The 18,598-nt window shown below is 51.7% G+C and overlaps 7 protein-coding genes across 7 annotated transcripts in view; 5 read left to right on the forward strand and 2 right to left on the reverse strand.

Moving 5' to 3' along the window:
• Nucleotides 1–455: 455 nt before the first annotated feature.
• On the forward strand, nucleotides 456–1,885 carry GUITHDRAFT_146228 (hypothetical protein; the record flags this gene model as incomplete). Its single annotated transcript, XM_005822686.1, has 8 exons — nucleotides 456–488; nucleotides 646–708; nucleotides 767–833; nucleotides 913–1,351; nucleotides 1,396–1,471; nucleotides 1,518–1,621; nucleotides 1,670–1,733; nucleotides 1,790–1,885. The coding sequence occupies 8 exons, from the start codon at nucleotides 456–458 to the stop codon at nucleotides 1,883–1,885; spliced, it is 942 nt and encodes a 313-aa protein (XP_005822743.1).
• Nucleotides 1,886–4,688: 2,803 nt separating this feature from the next.
• On the reverse strand, nucleotides 4,689–5,001 carry GUITHDRAFT_79453 (hypothetical protein; the record flags this gene model as incomplete). Its single annotated transcript, XM_005822687.1, has 2 exons — nucleotides 4,689–4,779; nucleotides 4,835–5,001. Coding segments are annotated over 2 exons (258 nt in total), but the record flags the coding sequence as incomplete, so codon positions are not given.
• Nucleotides 5,002–5,407: 406 nt separating this feature from the next.
• On the forward strand, nucleotides 5,408–6,459 carry GUITHDRAFT_118040 (hypothetical protein; the record flags this gene model as incomplete). Its single annotated transcript, XM_005822688.1, has 2 exons — nucleotides 5,408–6,183; nucleotides 6,285–6,459. 2 exons carry the CDS (start codon nucleotides 5,408–5,410, stop codon nucleotides 6,457–6,459), a joined length of 951 nt encoding a protein of 316 aa, XP_005822745.1.
• A 394-nt stretch (nucleotides 6,460–6,853) lies between these two features.
• On the forward strand, nucleotides 6,854–8,459 carry GUITHDRAFT_118041 (hypothetical protein; the record flags this gene model as incomplete). The annotated part of the gene is made up of 2 exons (XM_005822689.1): nucleotides 6,854–6,907; nucleotides 6,963–8,459. The coding sequence occupies 2 exons, from the start codon at nucleotides 6,854–6,856 to the stop codon at nucleotides 8,457–8,459; spliced, it is 1,551 nt and encodes a 516-aa protein (XP_005822746.1).
• Nucleotides 8,460–8,921: 462 nt separating this feature from the next.
• On the forward strand, nucleotides 8,922–10,614 carry GUITHDRAFT_118042 (hypothetical protein; the record flags this gene model as incomplete). The annotated part of the gene is made up of 12 exons (XM_005822690.1): nucleotides 8,922–8,961; nucleotides 9,153–9,424; nucleotides 9,471–9,524; nucleotides 9,582–9,622; nucleotides 9,667–9,738; nucleotides 9,786–9,855; nucleotides 9,900–9,947; nucleotides 10,001–10,069; nucleotides 10,117–10,160; nucleotides 10,205–10,304; nucleotides 10,354–10,421; nucleotides 10,473–10,614. The coding sequence occupies 12 exons, from the start codon at nucleotides 8,922–8,924 to the stop codon at nucleotides 10,612–10,614; spliced, it is 1,020 nt and encodes a 339-aa protein (XP_005822747.1).
• Nucleotides 10,615–10,764: 150 nt separating this feature from the next.
• On the reverse strand, nucleotides 10,765–13,086 carry GUITHDRAFT_118043 (hypothetical protein; the record flags this gene model as incomplete). Its single annotated transcript, XM_005822691.1, has 14 exons — nucleotides 10,765–10,811; nucleotides 10,860–10,925; nucleotides 10,970–11,048; nucleotides 11,397–11,450; nucleotides 11,545–11,583; nucleotides 11,641–11,695; nucleotides 11,745–11,811; nucleotides 11,864–11,915; nucleotides 11,961–12,011; nucleotides 12,062–12,129; nucleotides 12,187–12,547; nucleotides 12,595–12,677; nucleotides 12,725–12,773; nucleotides 13,060–13,086. The coding sequence occupies 14 exons, from the start codon at nucleotides 13,084–13,086 to the stop codon at nucleotides 10,765–10,767; spliced, it is 1,098 nt and encodes a 365-aa protein (XP_005822748.1).
• Nucleotides 13,087–18,058: 4,972 nt separating this feature from the next.
• GUITHDRAFT_79500 (kinesin-like protein) overlaps nucleotides 18,059–18,598 on the forward strand; it is a gene marked incomplete at both ends in the record, with an annotated part of 4,071 nt that continues 3,531 nt past the window's right edge. Inside the window, one exon of the mRNA XM_005822736.1 lies at nucleotides 18,059–18,499. Within this exon, the coding sequence (XP_005822793.1) occupies nucleotides 18,059–18,499 (441 nt within the window). The remainder of the gene's footprint in view (nucleotides 18,500–18,598) is intronic.

The raw sequence follows: 18,598 nt of genomic DNA on the forward strand, positions 1-18,598 counted from the left end.
ACTTCCACCCCTTTCTCCTGCGCTTCTCACCGGCAGAAGTCAAACAAAAACGAAGATGAACAGGACGAAGTTGTCATCGGCGACAAATTCTCACCTACTTCATGTGAAATCCGAGAGACCAGGTAGTTCAAGTCTGTGAGATCTTCCTCTTCGTCATCGTCCCCCCTCTCCCTGTTCTTCTCTCTCGTCTCCTCCATGTCCTCTGCCCTTCGCTCTGCCATAATGGCGAAAGAAATGATCTAGAGCTGTGACAGATTTCTTCTAGAGTTGTTCTAGATTTAGGATGTCAGTCCGGCTATGAGCTTGTCTGACGGAAGACAAGTGTACTACTCTCTTTACTCAAAGTTAAGTTAAATCACTGAGAATTTGTATCTTCGTCCTACTCGGAAGGTGTTCTAGAAGTTGTTCTAGACTTCACGATATGTTCTAGACTGTTCGGGTCAAAGTCGTCGAAAATGCGCGATGGCAAGGACTGGCGAAGCATCGAGGTGAGAGAAAGGAAAGGAGGAAAAGAGATCAGACTCTGAGAGGAGGGGGAAAATTTCTCAGGAGACCCTTGGGAGTTATATCACTTGATGATGAGATTGGAAAAATTGTTTGGAATTGTGTTTGTTGTTTCCCTGAATGAACATTCTTGTTCTCCAGAGAGCCAGAGAGCGTCAGCAGGAGGTTGCTCGACGTGTGCTGTCGAAGCGAGCCACATCTCCGGTGAGATCGTACCAAAAGTTGCAGCACGCGTTCGCTGATTGTGTTGGATCGAATGCAGTCAAAGATTCCCATGGATCAGCGAAGCGCATTCCACGATGCGAGGGAGGTCTTGAACGATCTTCGGAGTGAGTACTCACTGTCTCTTTGTTCTAGCTCTTCACCATCCATAGTATCACAGTGCTGATGATCGTCTCTATTCGATAGACTTTGGCATTCTTCTCGGTATCGATCAATGGAGTCTCACAACAAGTCTGTGGGTCACTGGAATTGTGCAAGTGACAGCATTTTCCTTGTTGATCTCCAGCAGCTGGGTGCTTCCATGGATCATTCCCACGAGTACTGTAGGATTCGTCATGTCTATCGCCATGTTCCTGTGGTACATGAGGGAGCAGAACGAAACGGCCATCATTATCTACGTATGCCTCTGCGTTTGCATCTTTTTCATCGCGTTGGCAGATGTACTTTCTTCTCTTCATTCTGACCTGGCTGTGGATAATTTTGTGCGGCAGATCATCGTGGTCAGGAATCATGCTCATTTGCCTGAGTGTAGTTCGTCTTATCAGATCATAGCGCCAGCTATTGTGATGTTCGTGGAGCTCATTGCAAGCTTGGTCGCAATTTACATATGTGTATTCAAGACAACGTCTGTTGTTGAAACGCACATCATTGAACTAACATTGTTTGCAGGTACATTCCTCGAAAACACAAATCAAAACTTACTTTCAGACGGCACATCAAGCGAATATATGACAGCGTCATGCAGGTTTTCCCTTTATTTGTTTTTCTTTGTTGCCTGACTTCTTCGGCAGGGCATGATGTCTAGGGTAAAGAGATTTCAGAATCGATTTGAAAGTCAAGAGTACAAGGAGTACAAACAAATCGCAGCACGAAACATCACTTGGCTGAACGGCAGGTGATTGTGAGTGATCAAAATCTAATGGCAGCTCATGGAATCCATCAGATTCGACCGAACTCTTGAGATTGTTGTTGACATCTACCAGAAATTCAAAACATTTTTCTCCGATGTAAGTTATTTTTCCGTTAAAGTCGTATTCGGCATGTTGGTGAAGTGTTTGCAAAGGCACTGAGAGAAGCAGCAATTGAGGAGGTTGTTCTCCCCAGCTCGAAGGATGGAAGTTCAAGCAAAGACAATGAAGACGAAGGATTGGATGAATGACCAGGGTTGGCAGCATTCTCTGATTTATTCAATCTCGCTTTTGATCTTCTCGTTTTCGATTTATTCTTTCAATGTTACAAGTGATGATTGTCCTGTCGACGTCAACGTGTACAGACAGAGTCTCAGCAATGTGATTGCATTTTAAAGTACTCTAAGCTAAATAGGTTTTCTCATTCTCAAAATACAGCATTCCAAGTGAATCACTCGAGGCGCTAGTGGTCCAATCTCACTACCTTAGTGACATTTTCAGGATATCCCATGATCTTCTGCACATTCTTCCAATGCTCCAGCACTTTACATGAATCTATCACAATGTTCAGAGTCGATAAAGACTGACGGCAGGCAAACCTGCCATGGACTTGTTGATTTGTGCAAAATCACGATTCATCTCCTCGAAGGTATTTGCGAGATCCCTGTTGATAGTCAATCAGAGGCATGTTTTACATTGATGCAGAGATTGCCTTGTTTGCTGCTCAAGTATCTTTAATTCGATAACTTCATTCTCCTTCTCCGCAAGATAATGTTCGTATCCCATCTTGAAAACTGAAAAGCAACAATCAAAAGTGCAAATCAGGAAGACAGGATAAGGTATAACAATTCTCGAGATCGCGACTGTCAAAGTAGTTAGGTCAGCAAGTTTGACTGATAATGTGTTTGTTCCTATCATTTTCTCTCATGCCTCTGAGCCAAGCAATCCATTCTTCCACTATTTCAACCTTACGTTCTGTGAGGTCTGTGTTCTCTGCAGGTTGGTGAGGAAGTTGCAGACCTGTCACAACATCTGGTCTATCTTTCACATCATCTGGTCTATCTTTCACATCATCTGGTCTATCTTTCACAACATCTGGTCTATCTTCCACATCATCTGGTCTATCTTTCACATCATCTGGTCTATCTTTCTCCCATTCTTCTTGTCTGAGCTCTTCTCAGCCTATCACGCCCTTCCTAGCCCTATCTGGTCTATCTTTCACATCATCTGGTCCATCTTTCTCCCATTCTTCTTTGTCTGAGCTCTTCTCAGCCTATCACGCCCTTCCTTTGCCCTGCTTCCTTGCACGCCATTCACGCCGACATTTGAACTCACAGTCATGGCCCTCATCCCCTTGCAACCGGGCCCGGGGGACGGGGGCTGGGACGGGGGGGCAGACGTGGGGGACGCTAGGGCCCGGGCCTGCTCGTCGGCCCGGCAGCCGCTGGGGCCGGCCCTCGCGGCACCCGCCGGGTTAAGAACCCAAAGAACCCGGTGGCAGCTTTTACTCACAGTCGAGTTACTCAGCCTGTAGAGTGGCTCAAAGTTCAAGTTAAAAATCAGTACAGCGCCGGAGTATGGTCCGAGTCGGCCGTGGCCTAAGTGGCGGGCCGCGCGGCCGCACAAAGCCCGGCCCGGGCGCACTCGGACCGCGCGGTGACCCAGCGCCTCGGCCTTCCCGCCAAAAAAGTTTGTGGAACTTGCGCGCCACCGAGACTGGAATGGCGGCCTGGGCTGATCAGACGCGGGAGTTTCGTAATGCGATCCTTGCCTTGACAGACGAGAAGCAAAAAGAAGAGGTCAGTGAAAGTTTTCTGCAGCATAGCTGTACGTTGAAAGGATTTGTTTTCTCAGGTACGGCATAACACTACAAAACAAGAACTTGCAAATCTCGTGGCAGAATTCGAAAAGGAAAAAGAGCAGAACACATATCTAAAGGCAAGCTTTTTGAGCTCTCACGTCAAAATACAACACACTAATGGCGCAAATGGCATCTTTTTCTTGACTTTTTCCAATCGGCAGGAACAGCTAGCACTCGCAAGTGCTGCTGCTTTGACAGCACAATCGAAAGTAGAGAACCTTGAAAGGAATGAAAGTGCACTTCGCATTGTACGTTCACTTGAAATCATCTTGACATAACAATGAGCAAAATTCAAAGGCCTTGAAAAGAAATGAAGAAAAATTGAAAGAGATCAAAGAGAATCAATCAGAAGGTCAGATACAAGTCTGGGGGATTTTGAGAAATGTTCATTTGACCTCTTGTTATGCAGAAAGGATCAAGCTCATTGAGCGATATGACAAACTCATCAAAATGTGGGGAGGTCAAGAAGTGGTAGACCAAGATCATTCGATTGTGAAAAACTCAGAGAAAGATGATACTCTGAGCTCCAAGAACGAAAGTGACAGGTTCCTCTTCGATTTGCACCATCATTCGATATTTCTTGCATCAAATCATGATTTATCCGCAATTAATCAACTTCTCGCAGCCAGCTAGCTTACCGTGATGAGCAAAAGATATCAGAAGAATCTGACTCCACAAACAAGCTGGAGATGGTCTTTTTGCCTCTAACCCGGTAGAGGTGTATCTTGACAACAAGGTTGCATGCAGGCAGAGAAAGAAATTGAAATTGAACGTTTAACCAAGAAAAACGAGACGCTCCTCTCAGAGTTCAATCAAGCCATGCAGTCATCGTACTACATCGTGCAGGGTTGCTTATCACTCTCAAAAGAAATAGAAGAAAAAAATCCCGAAGTATTCGCGGTATGCTTTTCCCAGGATTCTCCATGCCCATGGACAGGTATTGATTTTCCTTTGTATGCGTGTGACTGTGACCATGCCGCAGAGTTCAACATGGAAGAAAATATCTCCATGATAAGCCACCTTTTGACAACCCATGGATTCTTACAAGTGGAAGAGGAAACTGGCTCTTGAGTCTTGAAGCACAGGTTTTCAGTCTCACTTGCATTTCAGTTCTTGTTTTGACTTCCTAAATGTTGAGCGTCATGTTAAGTGCATATCCGTCGCCCTCTGGTTTTAGACTGCTCTAGATAATTCTAAACTTCATTGTCTTTTATTCCCAATAATTCAATCTCGTAGATCAAATCTGCGTTTGGTGGAATTGGACCTCCCGGGGTACCAACATAGCTGCCAAAACCATGAGTAAAGAAAACCCACAAAATTCTGCAAGCGCTTCACAAACCTGTATGCAAGCTTTGCCGGGACGAATAGTCTCCGGATTTCTCCTACCGTCATCCCTCTAACACCCATGTCCCAACCCTTGATGACCCTCCCTCGCCCAAGGCGAAATTCAAGGTCGCCCTCGTCGAACTGCATGAGGTTTGAAGCAAGGGCCCCTTTGTAATGCACCACGACATTATAACCATCCTGTGGAAGCCACTCAGTACCTTCTGGGCCATCGAATCGTAGATGAACAATAGCATACCTCTGCACCTGGACCTTCCCCCTTCCGTAGATAATCAATCTTCAGCCCTTCATTCTCGCCTTTGGGGTCGTATATGTAACCCTTTCAAACAAGGTCAGCTATGAGCGCAAAACGATCTCGTCTACCTGGACAAGCGCTAAGCACATTATCGACAGCAGCAGCCTCTCCCTCCCTCGCCGCATGTCGCCGGTGACACCCATGGTCAAACTTGTTCGAGTTCTTTTTGCGGCACTGTGCGGACGGTATGAGTCACTGGCGCGGGCACGGTTAGAGTAATAATTTCACTTACCTTTACCCGCCCCTCGGGCTTGGTGCCTGCTTGGTGCGACCATGGCGGGCAGGGCAACGTGCTTGTTCGGTGCTCAATGCAAGGTGCAGGACGAGAATTCACAGCTGCATCGATGCACAGCATGCTCCAACATGTTCCATCATGTCTGCGCGAATGAATGGAGCGAAGTCTGGAATCATTGTGGATGCAACAAACGCCAAGTGGGGAAGGAGGTGGACCGGATTCAAGGAGCTGTCCCCTCGATACCTGAGGACCGGCTGGCGCAAGCAATTGCTGGGACAAGGAATAGCGGTGAGAGTGGATCAAACTCTGCAAATGCTGGCAAGAGGTCGCGAGTTGAAGAAGAAGAAAATGACGACGACGACGACGACGACGACGACGATGACAACGACGACGGAGAGGAAGATGACGACGGGGAAGAGGAAGAGGAAGATGAGGAAGTAGATGGAGATGATCCGATGATGGAGGAGGATCAGGAAGTTCAAGAGCTGATGGAGCAGCTAGGTGCGGGCAAGGACGGCAACCTTTCGCAACGCTCGGAGTTAGCCTATTTGGGTTCTGTAGGCCAATTGATTGCTTGGCTCTACGAGAAGAAACCGGTATGCTTGTCTGCCGAGTTCAAGAGATGCATGGAGTCCGAACCAGACTATAAAGGTCCGATCACGAAGAAGATCAAGGAGCTGCTGAAACGACAGGATCTCAATCCATTTAACACAAGGAAGTTCTCACACAAACAATGGTGTTCGTACATCAAGGATGTGATGAAGAACACACGTTTGAAGCTCTCATCATTCACGTCCTTAAGATCGGGTGTCAGGTATTTCTACAGGAGGCATCGCAAGACAAAGACATATCATAGGAAATTTGCTGCTCAAATCTCTCAATTTTACAAGATCCTTCACAACCAAAATGCTATAGAAAGGGAAGCGAATGCAGCAAAGAGAGCATCATCAGCAAAGATCCCATTACCGTTCGCGTTGTATGTCACGATGGGCGAAGCTATGCTTCCATGCAGGAGTATGGATGTAATTGTCAGCAGAACATATCTGATTCTCAGCTGGAATTTGTCTTGCAAATCAGCCCTCACAAGTGAGATCCTATTCCAACACTTGGGCTGGATGGATGATCATATTTGGATTCGGTTACCCGATAGCCGACCTGACCAAAACGTCGAACGGTTCGAAGCGAAGGCAATATATGCTAACCCCGCCCGCCCTCAAATTTGTCCCTTGCTCGCACTTGGAGTTTATCTCATCAGTCACACACCAGATGGTACCAAGTTATTTGCAGGTGGAGTTAAACTAGTCACGAGTATTGTGTGACATAACCACACCTTGGCAGGTCGAAATCAGTATCATCGCTTTCTGTATTGCATTCAGAACATAATGACGGAACCTGCCCCAGAGAAAGATTCATCCGTGCAAGAACGGCCCGGCCGGGCAAGAAAGTACGATATTAGTGCCATAAGAAGGGTTGTTGGTCTTCAGATGGGCATAATGGGTATCGCGAGGGGAAGTTTGTGCTTCAGTACCATCCGCAAGGTAAGTGATTGCATGCGAACATCGAAACACTCTTCATGGAGAGCTGACACGGCAGGGTTGGCAGGGTGATTCGAATGATGGAGGGATTGCAACAACTCAGTGTGAGTATGATGCTGCGTCGAATCTGGCAAAGAGCTCTTCTGGGCTTCCTCTTCATTCAGAGATTGTTCCCCCGCTCCCCCCAAAGTTCAGGGGAGTCGACGAGAAGACCTTGCAGATTGCAATCGAGACTTGCTTTCCGACATTACCCAAACACATGGCTGGAATCCTTGAGCATTGCCTGGCCAGCATCGTGTACCACTTCAACTACTTGAGTCTGCGGTTGGACCCTTGCCATCCTTTCTGGAGCAGTGCCTTGTTTCTGGAGCGAGGCTTGTTGGAAAAGCTCAAGGAAAAGGCATTCCTGCCCCAGACTCCGGAGGTGCCGAGGGTAAATAATGTCTGCGCTCAGAGCCAAGCTCCCCCCCCGCCTGTCGAAGTGCCCTGTGATGATCCCTCTAACCGTAATTCCTTGGACAATGTGCCCAAGGACGCAGCCTTGGTTCCTGAGCCAGAGCTGTCGGTGCAGTTGAAATCGTTGGAGAAGAAGATTGATGAACAGCGTGTTGAACTCAAGAGGATGTATAGATTGGGGATCGACGAGGTGATGAAAGAGCTGAATACTATGCACGAGCAATACATGCAAAAGATGCAATCAATGCAGCAGCAGATGAAACAAATGGATCAGCAGGTCAGCTGTTTGTTCAATCAGATAAACACGACACTGGAGAATCGGGAAGGTCAGGCCGTCAACCCGGAAGAGCAGGAGCAATTGCAGCGGCAGCGGCAAAACGTTGGATTCCAGCACCTGTTTCAACAGCAGCAAGAAATGCAAAGGATGTTCCTGGAAAACAATCAGCAACATTGGCAGATTCAGAAACAAATTCTTCAGAAGCTGCAGCAAAAAGGGCAGCAGGGGAAGGGCAAGGGACGGGGGCACGAGCAGGGTGGAAGTGCAGGGCTATCAGTGGAGCCTTCTGAGCTGAGCGCACCGTCGCAAGACTCAGAGGAATCGCAGGACGAGAGTTCAGTCAACGTGCGGTCGGAACCCATGAAGGTATCGGATGAAGCCGGAGTCATGATGAACGCCTGGACCCTCTGGCACTGCGGAAACCATCACAAAAGTCTGCCTCCTATGAAGAACTGGAAGGCGGCGCAGCTGTCAAGCCGGGCGGAGAGCAGGAGGCTGTCGGACATGAGGTACCTGATGAAGAACTTCCATCAGTTCATCAAGAGGAGCATCCTTGATAGCCCCTTGCACGAGTTCACCAAGAGCTTGGAGCTGGATCAGTTGAAAGCTTTCATTGACGGCGCCCCGTCGCTGCAGGAGGCGAATGCTCTGTTCAAGAAACATTCTGACAGGTTCCTGTCATGGACGGAGCGCGGAGAGGCCAATGAGAGCTATAGCGAGCGGAGTGGGCAGCTTTCATGGATAACCTACGTCAAGAAACTGCGGGTGAAGGAGAAAACAAGCCCTCAGGAGATGGAGTGGTTGTGGAAGAGTGAGGGTTGATTCCAGAGACTATCAGAGGGTAGACATACATTAGGATAGCTGTTTGATCGGAAACATGATTGGTGGTAGTTTTCAAATGGTCTGTCGGGTTTCAGAGCCTCTAGCAGCAGTAATTTTTGTGCAGATTGGTGACATCCTGTGACAACCTTGCGTTTCAAGTAACCTTGCAATACACTTGCATGAGACTGAACTCACTGAATGACTGCAATGACTGATTACTCTCATTCCAGCTGCATCATCGCACTTATGTCACAAGTCACATCTCCCATCCATGTAGCTCCAGGGATGTTGCCCCTGTGGTGGCAGTGCGTCAGGTTTCCTATATGTCCTCTGGTGCCCTCTTTCAATTCCCAATATTTCAAGTGAGGCGGACTGCAAGTGATTATGTAAAAGGCCTAAGTACTCATAGATAAGTAAAATTTGGATAGTTGTGTGGACTTTGAAAAGTTTGAAAGACTGGCAATGGCAGAAGCGTGCTTGGAGCAGTGGAAGGCGAGAACAGGTGAGAGGAGGGAGAGAGGGAGGGAGAAAAGAGAGAAAGAATGGAGGGAGATGGGGGAGGGAGGACGCGCATCAGACAGAAAGACAGCGACAGAGACAGAGACAGAGACAGAGACAGAGTCAGTGTGAGAAAGATGGAGAGTTAGAAAGTTTATCGAGCGCTCTGAGCATGATGGTGACTTTCTCAACCAGCCGCTGTCAGTCTAGCTCGGAAGGCGACTAGCCAGGAGGAGAGGAGCCTTGCCTTGAGGAGGGCGGCACTGAACGGGTGGTCGTCTACTTGCACAGCTCGAGTAGCAACTCAGAACGAACACAGAGGTCAAAACTCGTGTCTGGTACATCCCAGCGCTACTGACAAGAATCATCCTCGTCTCGTCTGTCCAGTCTCTTCGCCGAGGACCAGAGCGCCAACACGCACCGATGCATCAGTATCAAGACACAGCATAAGGTCGAACGAGTCTATGGTAGCCGATGCTCTCACTCCGTCTGGCCTCGTCTGATCTGATCCAGGCGTCGAATGTATCGCTAGATGCTGACGTTGATCAGAAGATATGGGAGCACACGGTGAAGAGAGCGCGTCGTGTGACCTCAGAGGAACATGTGTGATGTGATTGATAACAGGAAGGGAAGAAGGACCAGGAAGAAATGACAAAGCTAGCAAAGTGAGCTCAACATGCAAAGGTTCCTGCTCTCACTCGAGTTGCAGGAGGATGGAAAAACTGTCCAATCAAGTCGTGTACTTGGAGAGTAAGAACAAGATATTGGAGAACGAAAACAGGTGGAGATCGGTATTGGTTGTCATGAGATCGATCCTGGTGGTTTCAGGGCCCTGACCGCCCAGGCGACTGCAGACAGGCAATTAGCTTCATACGCATCGAGTTATTCCAGTGCTGCGGTGAGATGACGGGATTTTGATGAGCCTGACTGACAGCCCTCCAGTTACAGTCGCTGGAAGAAAAGAAAGCGCTCGAGAGAAAGTTGCAACAGGTACTTGTTCATGGTTCAAAGAGGAACAACTGACATCATGTCATTGGTCTCAGGAGGCTCTTGAAGCAGATGCTCTGCGCGATCTCTTAAGGATGAAAGATGATACAATCAGCGACCTCAAGGTCGTGCGAAGGCTTCCTTGCAAGTACTGACGATTCCTGGATGGCAGCGAGAAGCTGATGAGCATGCCGAAAGGATCAGCCAACTACAGGGGTCAGCAGCGGAGCTCTACTCTCCTATTCCTTACTCTTGCCTAGGACTATCGAGTATCTTCAGAGGAGAATGCAAGAGAATGAGAACGAGAAGATGTCTTTGAAGAAGGAAACAGAGAGGCTGAGTCAGGAGCTCGAGACCAAGGTTAGTCTCTGTGTCCGACGTGTTGAGAACGTTAATGATCACCCTTCAGACTACTTACAAAGATGTCGCGGTTCAAGCCAACCCGGACGTCATGGAGAAGTTGATCGAGAGCGACAGGTCTGGCTTGATGATCGTAAGTGTGAAATTCTCTGTGATGGTTGCCCCCAGCGAAATCTCTCACGTCAGCCTCGATGAGAATCATTTGGAAGAAGACTTCAAGTCTGCTGACTTGCTCTTTGACGAGTCTGGTAAGCACAGCTCTCCTTGCTATCACGAGTTCAAGTCTCTTGCTGTAGATGAGAGCACTTGAGGTTTCATGCTCAATTCCACTCGTGCCGTCGGGGAATTTCGTCTCTTTTCAACCCTAGCAGGATTTTTTCAGGATTTTTTTTGACAAGTCTAAAACCTGCATCCCATTGATTCATCTCTGATCAGATGCAAGAGCTTCACGTTGTTTCCATCAGGTGCGAGGGCTCGACCAGTGCTTGAAGTAATCCATAGAGCTCTCTGCTCAACAAGCATCAACCCTGCACTCTTCAAGCCTCCCTCTCCTACCGATCAACCCCTTCCTTTGCTCCAACGTCAGCTGCTGAGCATCCTCGAAAGAGATGGGCGAGGAGTCTGATCGCAGAACGTCAGGAAGGAGCGCCAGTCGACACCATCACCAAGGGAGTGCGACGTGTCAGCCCTCTTGAAGACCCACGCGATGCTGGCGCGAGGGTTGGAGGAGCAGGTCCTGTGACACTGGAAAGACCGTGAGACCTCGAGGGCGGAGGAAGCGGCTAACCTGGCAGCCCCAGTGTATCGTGTTGCCCATCCAGCCCATCGCCGTGCCAGCCCTCACGGGAGCCAAGGGAAGGACACCGGCGAGAGGGAAGCTATCGCTGGGGTAAGGAGGGGGAAAGTAGGGCAGACAGGAGGAGATGGGGACGAGGAGAAAATAACACTGAGGAAGGAGGAAAATAAAAGGGGGAGGAGGATAGAAGGAACACAACATCACCTTAAGAACGACTTGCCTGCCAACCAGCCCGATTGCTGGGTCGAAGAAGAACTCGTTCAGTTGATGTTCGCGAGCAATCGAGTGTTGAAGACCTGAACCCACATGTGCTGCATGACGTCATCCCGATCGAAGTTTGCGTCGAACTCCTGCAAGTCACAAGATCAGAGCCAACCGTTCGCATCACGTGGAAGAAGAGAAAAAGTCTCCCGGCCCTCAGAGGAAGTCAGGTCACATACGAACCTTCGGCACGACGTACATGCATCCATTCTCCAGCGTGACCTGCATGACGTCAGCAGATTTTCCTCGCTGACCTCAGCGCGTCAGAAATTTTCTTACGTCAGACACTGGAACCCAGATCGTGACAACTTTTGGTTGACCACTCGAGTCGTAGCTTCATTGCATGTCAGCAGCCCCTCCATTCTTCATCCTCCAACCCCGACCTGTCGCTGTACGTGTAGTCGCGGTGCGGGAGGGAGAAGTTGGTCCCGACGTAGCGATTCCCAGACTCTGCTCGGGGCGGCGGTCTCAAGGCAAGCTCGAGAGGCACTATGGCACTGACCTCCAGCCTTGTGGTAGTCCAGGTGATAGGCGGCGAACGTTGGTTCCAACACCTTCACCTCCTGTCAGGTCACTCCCGAGACCCAGTGAGAAGGTACACAAGGGCCCCCGATCAGTTTTTCTGCTGCTTCCCACAGCCTCAGCATCACCTAGTCGCCCTCGAGCATCAGCAGCAGCCAGTAACCTCAGCTGTTGTCACCTTCCACGGCTCGTCGTACATCCAGATGTAGAAAGTGGGGACGCCCGCCCGTCTCAGACTTCGCATGCCTGTGAGAATCAAGGCTGGCAAGTTTGTCTCTTGGCTCTCTGGCGATAAGAAGTAACCCTTCCCAAGGAGGCTCTCCCGGAGGGGGACGATATCAGCCTCTTCTATCCACGAGTCCTCTCCTCTTGACAGTGACGACAGGGAGCAGCTGACAGCCAGGACGTGATCTACAACTTCGCTCCACTTGTCGGGTCTCGTTTCACTTCTCCACCATTGCTCTCCCTGCGACTCGTGCTGGGCATGCGCCTCAATGCTCGTCTCTGCCGCTTCCTTCGCCTCCTCCGCTTCCTCCTCCTCGTCTGACGAGTCTTCGCCTCTAGCCTCCATCCGCCGCGCTAACTGTTTCAGCCTCTCGCTTAGAACATGGAGGGACCGCTCGGGATCTGAGTTCTTCAAAGCCTTGATCGCCGTCATGAGAACCTTGCGAAACTTGTCACATGGACATCGACCTATCAGCATCAGGCTACCGCTTTCTCCTCCCTGTCTTGCATTCTTGCGACTCGGCGGCAGACTTCGTTGGTGATATCCTCCTTCATCTTCATAGCCTTGGCTGCAAATCACGTCTGAGCATCCCCATGTATATTCCAAGATCCTTACCTGCCAACCCCTTGGCCTTCTTCTCGTCGAGTTCTTGATCAGCATTAGCCTGATAGATATCAGATCACGATAGCGGAAATAAGTTTATAGCCTCCTCTCTTCCTCTTTACTCCCCTACCATTCTCCTCCTTACTTCTTCCCATCTTTCCGCTCGTCTCGTACCAACACGCCCCGACACGCCCCTTTCCTCTCAGCTTCCCCCCTCGTCTCGTCTCGTCTCGTCTCTCCTCGTCCTCGTCCTCGTCCTCGTCCTCGTCCTCGTCCTTCCTTCCTCCTCCTCCTCCTCCTCCTCCTCCCACCTCTATCAAGCTTGCCGCCATCATCTGTCGCCGAACCCCAGCGATCCCAGCATTGACGGCCATCCTTGCACCCAACCAAGCAGCTCATCGCCCTCGTATGCTTACTCATCGCCCTCGTAACCAGCAGTTGATCATCTCCCTCATACCCGCGCCCTGATCTTCCATTTGGACCCAACCGCTATGGCAGTGAAGCGGAGGGTGAAGAAGGCGTAGGAGGAGGAGGAGGAGGAGGAGGAGGAGGAGGAGGAGGAGGAGGAGATCACCAGCATTGCAGGAGGCAGCTGAAGCGTCCGATCGAAGGATGGTTAACAGGAGGATAAGTCCTGAAGCTGACGACAGGCAGGAGGTCAACCCTTCTGCCTCGCCAGAAGCCCCACAGGAGCGAAGAGCATGGGAGTCGAGCATCGACAAGCATGGCGTCGAGGCGAACGGGCAAACTTATATCCCTCTCTCCGTTGCCCGAAACAAGATCGCGGAGGTGCAGGCAGACATGGCAGCTATGAAGGTCGAGCACATAGGAATCGTGGAGGAGCTAGAGAGGCACTACAAGGAGATCGAGAGAGATCTCCAGTCGTACTTCCTGGGCTACATCAAGAAGCTCAATGCAGCAGCGGAGCAGAAGGAGAGGGACCATCTCGATCTTGTGGACAAGATCAGTCAGGAAGCGGACGTCTACCGCGAGGTCGCTGAGCGTGAGGTTGCACAGCTGGAGGACGAGGTTCAGAGGAGCCATGAGGAGATAGCGAAGCGAGATGCGCAGATCGCTGACTTGCAGAAGCAGCTGGCCATACTGAACGAAGACTTCGATCGGCTCGGCCATGACGACCATGTCCAGATAGCCGGCTGCAAGACACGATCAGGAAGAGGGAGGCGGAGATTGCGCGACTACAATCCGCATGCTCGTCGATGATCCGCTCGATCCTAGTGGAGATGGAGAGCAACTTCAAGGTGCTGCCCGTCGTCTTCGCCGAGATGGAGGAACGAGGGAGGCACGAGGAAGGGCTCAAGGAGCGGAGCTCCCAGCTGAACCTCCAGCTCGAGCAGCGCAAGATGGAGCTGACGGACCTGATGATGGAGAGAGACGTCAAGGTGGCAGACTGTGAGAAGCTTCAGGCCTCCCTGGACTCAGACTCGAGAGTCTTCCATGAGCGCATCGAGGAGAAGGACGCCGTCCTGGCGAAGCTGAACGAGGAGGCCGAGGAGGCCAGGGCAATCTGTCTCAACCTGGTTCACACCATCAGCAGCATCCAGGCAGAAGCGAGGGAGGCTGGCGCTTCAGTCCGCGAGCTCGTTGAAGAGCATGCACACGTCCTCTCGATCAGCGAGGACACGCTCTCTCGGATCTCTCACCTTGAGAGCTGGATCCAAGACGAGCCCCGGCGAGTCGACGCTGCCGTCCTCGAGGCCCTCCTGCCCCTCGACACGTTCTTGAGCACAGCGTCTAAGCAGCTCGGCCTCTCTGCAAGAGGAGAGGGTGAGGCAGTGGAGGCTGAAGGTGGCGCGGAGGAGCGCACACTTGACCCGAGCTCGCTTGCAGCGCTGCTGACCTTCATGGAGAACTGGTTGGATAGTGAGAAGGAGAAGGAGGAGAAGAGCGCGTGGGAGGGGCCGCAGAGGCCGCATGGAGTCATCGCCTACACGCAATCATCATCAGGTGTTTTCCCTTGCTCGTTTGTCGTTTGTTGATTGACGTTGTTGCGATCAGTGGTAGAGGTGAAGGAATCAACCAGGACGGCGATCAAGTCCGTGTCGTCGCTGATGATCAAGAAGATAGTCGATCTCTCACAGCAGCTGAGCTCCAACAGCAGGCGGATGGAAGAGGCCTTGCGCGAGGATGTCGAGGCGATGCAGGCGTGCGGTCTGCTGGTGCAGGAGGAGTTGAGGGAGTGCGAGGAGCTTCAGAAGTTCATGGACGAGAACCAGCGGCAGCTGCTCTCGTTCAAGAGCAAGTCGGAGATCTTCGACAAGGAGATGAAGGCACTCCATGATGACATCAAGGTCTGCTTCGAGATGATCGAAGCTGAAGTCCCGAGCATCGAAAAATCGTTCTCCGACCTTGCTGCCGGCCAGATGGCGATCTCTTCCTCCGGCTACTCCAAGGTGCAGCTGAAGCAGGCGGAGGAGAAACTACAGTCGTTCAGCAAAGGAGAGGCAGAGGGCGCGAAGAACGCTGCGATCTCTTTGCAGAAGCAGCAGCAGAAACTCGCTGAGAAGCGAGGGCAGCTGGACGATGCTGTGAGCCGGTTGCAGGCGGAGAGGGAGGCGTTTGAGCAGGAGAAAGAGGAACTTGACAACATGGACACTGAGACGAAGGAGGAGTACCTACGGATCCGCCTGATGGAGTTTGACAAGCTGAAGCGGAAGCTGGATGAGAAGCAAAAGGAGCTCGACAGCTACATCGAGGCGAACTCGAAGATGCAGATCATCCTCGCGTCGACGGGGGAGAAGGAGAACCTGGACATGAAGGAAGTGCAGGAGATGATTCAGAGGCACACAGAGGAGATGGACGAGCTCAGAACGACGACTGAGCGCAAGATCAACAAGCTGCAGCTTGAGAACAGCCAGCTGAGGGAGTCGCTGGACGCGGACAAGGAGCAGCTGCAGGATGTTGTGGATCAGCTGCAGGACGACCTGGAGGAAGCGAACAAGAAGCTGGTGCAGTCCTACGACGACATCGAGAGCCTGAGCAACCAAGTCGAGGCGGAGCAGAAGAAGCTGTTCCAGCGAGAGCAGGAGCTCTACCAGGAGATCCTCGCGCTGAAGCAGGAGATTGCCAACCTGCAGTCGAAGGAGCTCATGGAGAAGGCACAGGAGACGGAAGCTCGTCATGCAGAGGCGCAGGAGGACAAGACTAGGATCGAGCAGAAGCTCAAGGACGCCAAGGAGCAGCTGAAGGTCGTGGAGACGCGGGACAAGGAGGAGGCGAAAGCTGCCGGGGTGACGAAGATGAAGAGGTCGGAGACAGCAAAGGATCTCTACTGGGAGGTAGAGCAGCTGTCGCAGGACCTCACTACAAGGAAGAAGCAGATACAGGAGGTGCTCAGACCCTTGTTCTCCTCCTCCACCACCACTTCCACCACCACCACCACCACCACCACTACTTCCTCCTCCTCTTTCCTCCACCGTCCTCATCCTCGTCCTTCTCCCGCTCGTTTGCTCCTCCTCCTCGCCTTTCTCTCCCTACACGCCTTCTACCTCTCCTTTTTGTCTCTCTGGTTTGTTTTTTCCTCGCTCGAGTCTCCCCGTCCTTGTTACTTTCCCCCTTCACACCTTTACGCCCGCAGGCGAACGAGACGCTGCAAGAGCTGAAGCTGAAGCAAGAGCAAGTCGCGGAGGAGACAAAAGTAAGAGAGGAGGGGAGGAGTATGGTGCGTCCTCACTCCTCCTGTCAGGCTCGAGTAGATGCTGAGAAGGAGGAAGCTGAGAAAGAGCACAAGTCGAGGATGGAAGCGATGGAGGCAGAGTTTGAAGAGCGAAGGTCAGCAAGCGCCTCCTCGATGCCTCTCAAGTCTTTGTGCAGGATCCAACTGCAGAAGCAGCAGCAGGAGAAGCAGGCGCTGCTCAAGAAGTACCAGGAGGCTGTGCAGGAGGTCGCGAGCGAGGAGCAAACGGATTTCCTCAAAGACCTCAAGGTTCATCAGGGAGGAGGGACGGAGATGAGGAGGGAGCGAGGGAGCGAGGGAACAAGAGAAGAGGGAGGGAGGGAGCGAGGGAACAAGACAAGAGGGAGGGAGGGAGGGAGGGAACAAGACAAGAGGGAGCGAGGGAACAAGAGAAGAAAGAGAGAGGAGAGGGAGGAAGCTGATCGCGTTGTCAGGATGATCTCATGGATGAGTCGGAGGAGAGTGGCTCAACTGCTGCGGCAGTGAAGTCGCAGCCCTCAGAGAAATCTTCTGCTGACAAGGCTGAGAAAGCTAAAGTGAGGAGCAATGATTTCCTTCCTCCCATCTCCCTCCGTCTGCTCTCTCTGTCTCTCTGTCTCTGTCCCTCCCTCCACTCTCTCTCTACCACTCACTTCCTTCTTGCTCTTGAAGCTATTGTTGTTTCTTTCTCGATTTCAGCCTGTCCTACTGTTCACCATCATCTCCAATTACCTCCTCCGTCTCATCTCATCTCCTTCCTCCTGGTTTCCTTCTCTCGCCTCCCTCTCTCCTCTCTTCTCCCCTCCCCTTTCCCTCCTCTTCTAATCTTCACGTCGATCAGGCCAAGGCACAGAGTATCCTGCAGCAGAAGAAAGAGCAGGCGAGCAACTCTCAGCAGAACGCCAACAACAACAGCAAGCAGGTCAGCTGCTGGGCCCTTGCTGGAGGGCTCCTGGCATCTCAGCTGACCTGGTGCAGCTGCGAGACGCGGAGAGGAAGAATCGTCAGCTCGAGGCCGCAAACTCGAAACTCCAGCAGAAAGTCTCTGAGGTGGGCATTTGCCGATCAGATCCTCAACCCTCCCTGTCTGTTGGATGCCGACACTTACTCCCTGCCTCCTCCTCCTCCTCCTCCTCCTCCTCCTCTCCTCCTCTTCCTCCTCCTCGTGCTCTCCCTCCTACCTCTTGCTCCTCTTCTTTTCCTCCGTTTATTCTTACCCTTCTTGTCCTCGTCCTCGTCCTTGTTTCTTCCTCCGCTTGCCTTCGGATGATTTCCGATATTTTCTTGCAGCTGGAAGCAAAGCTCGCAGACGGGAAGGCCGTGGGAGGTGGAGGTGGCACGTCCGGTGGGAAGGTCACAGACCAGAAAGCGAAGAAACTGGAGAAGGTTGGAGGAGGAGGAGGAGGAGAGGAGCAGGAGCAGGAGGGAGGAGGAGGAGAAGGAGGAGGAGGGAGGAGGAGGGAGGAAGAGGAGAAGGAGGAGGAGGGAGGAGGAGGAGGAGGGAGGAAGAGGAGAAGGAGCAGGAGCAGGAGGGAGGTGGGGTGCAGGGAGCTTGTTCACGCTGAATTCCATTGAAGGACCTGGAGAACATGAAGAAGAGGGAAGAAAAGGCCAAGGCAAATGCTGGAAACGCTGCTACCAGGCTGTCAGAGCTCGAGAAGGAGAATAAGAAGATGTCTCAGGTCTTCTTGTCCTCCCTACTCCTCCCTCCTATCCCTCTTCCCTCTCTCTCCCTCCTCTGGCCCTCTACTCATATCCCTCCTCCTCCCCGCCCTTCTTGCCTCCCCTCCCCTCCCCTCCCCTCTCTGTTCTCCTCTCCTCCCTCCTCATCAACCGGTCTCATTCCCCTGACGTCCCTGCAGGATCTGGACAAGAAGCTCAAAGAGAACAAGGAGCTCACTGACCGCGTCGAGCAGCTCTCAGCGTTCAAGGAGCGAGCAGAGAAGGCGGAGGCAGCGCTGGAGGAGAAAGAGAAGACGCTCAAGGAGCTGGAGGGAGAGTACAAGAAGGAGGTCGCCCTCCGCAAGAAATATTACAACCAGATCGAGGACATGAAAGGAAAGATCAGAGTCTACGCTCGTTGCCGCCCCTTCGCCAAGTATGAGATCGAGAAGGTTAAACTTCCTCCCCCTTCCTCCTCCTCCTCCTCCTCTCCAACCCCCCAACCCCCTCCTCTCCTCCTCTTCTCCACTCTCTTCCTCCTCATGCTGATC

This window comes from Guillardia theta, assembly GCF_000315625.1.
Source record: "Guillardia theta CCMP2712 unplaced genomic scaffold GUITHscaffold_120, whole genome shotgun sequence".
NCBI lineage: Eukaryota > Cryptophyceae > Pyrenomonadales > Geminigeraceae > Guillardia > Guillardia theta.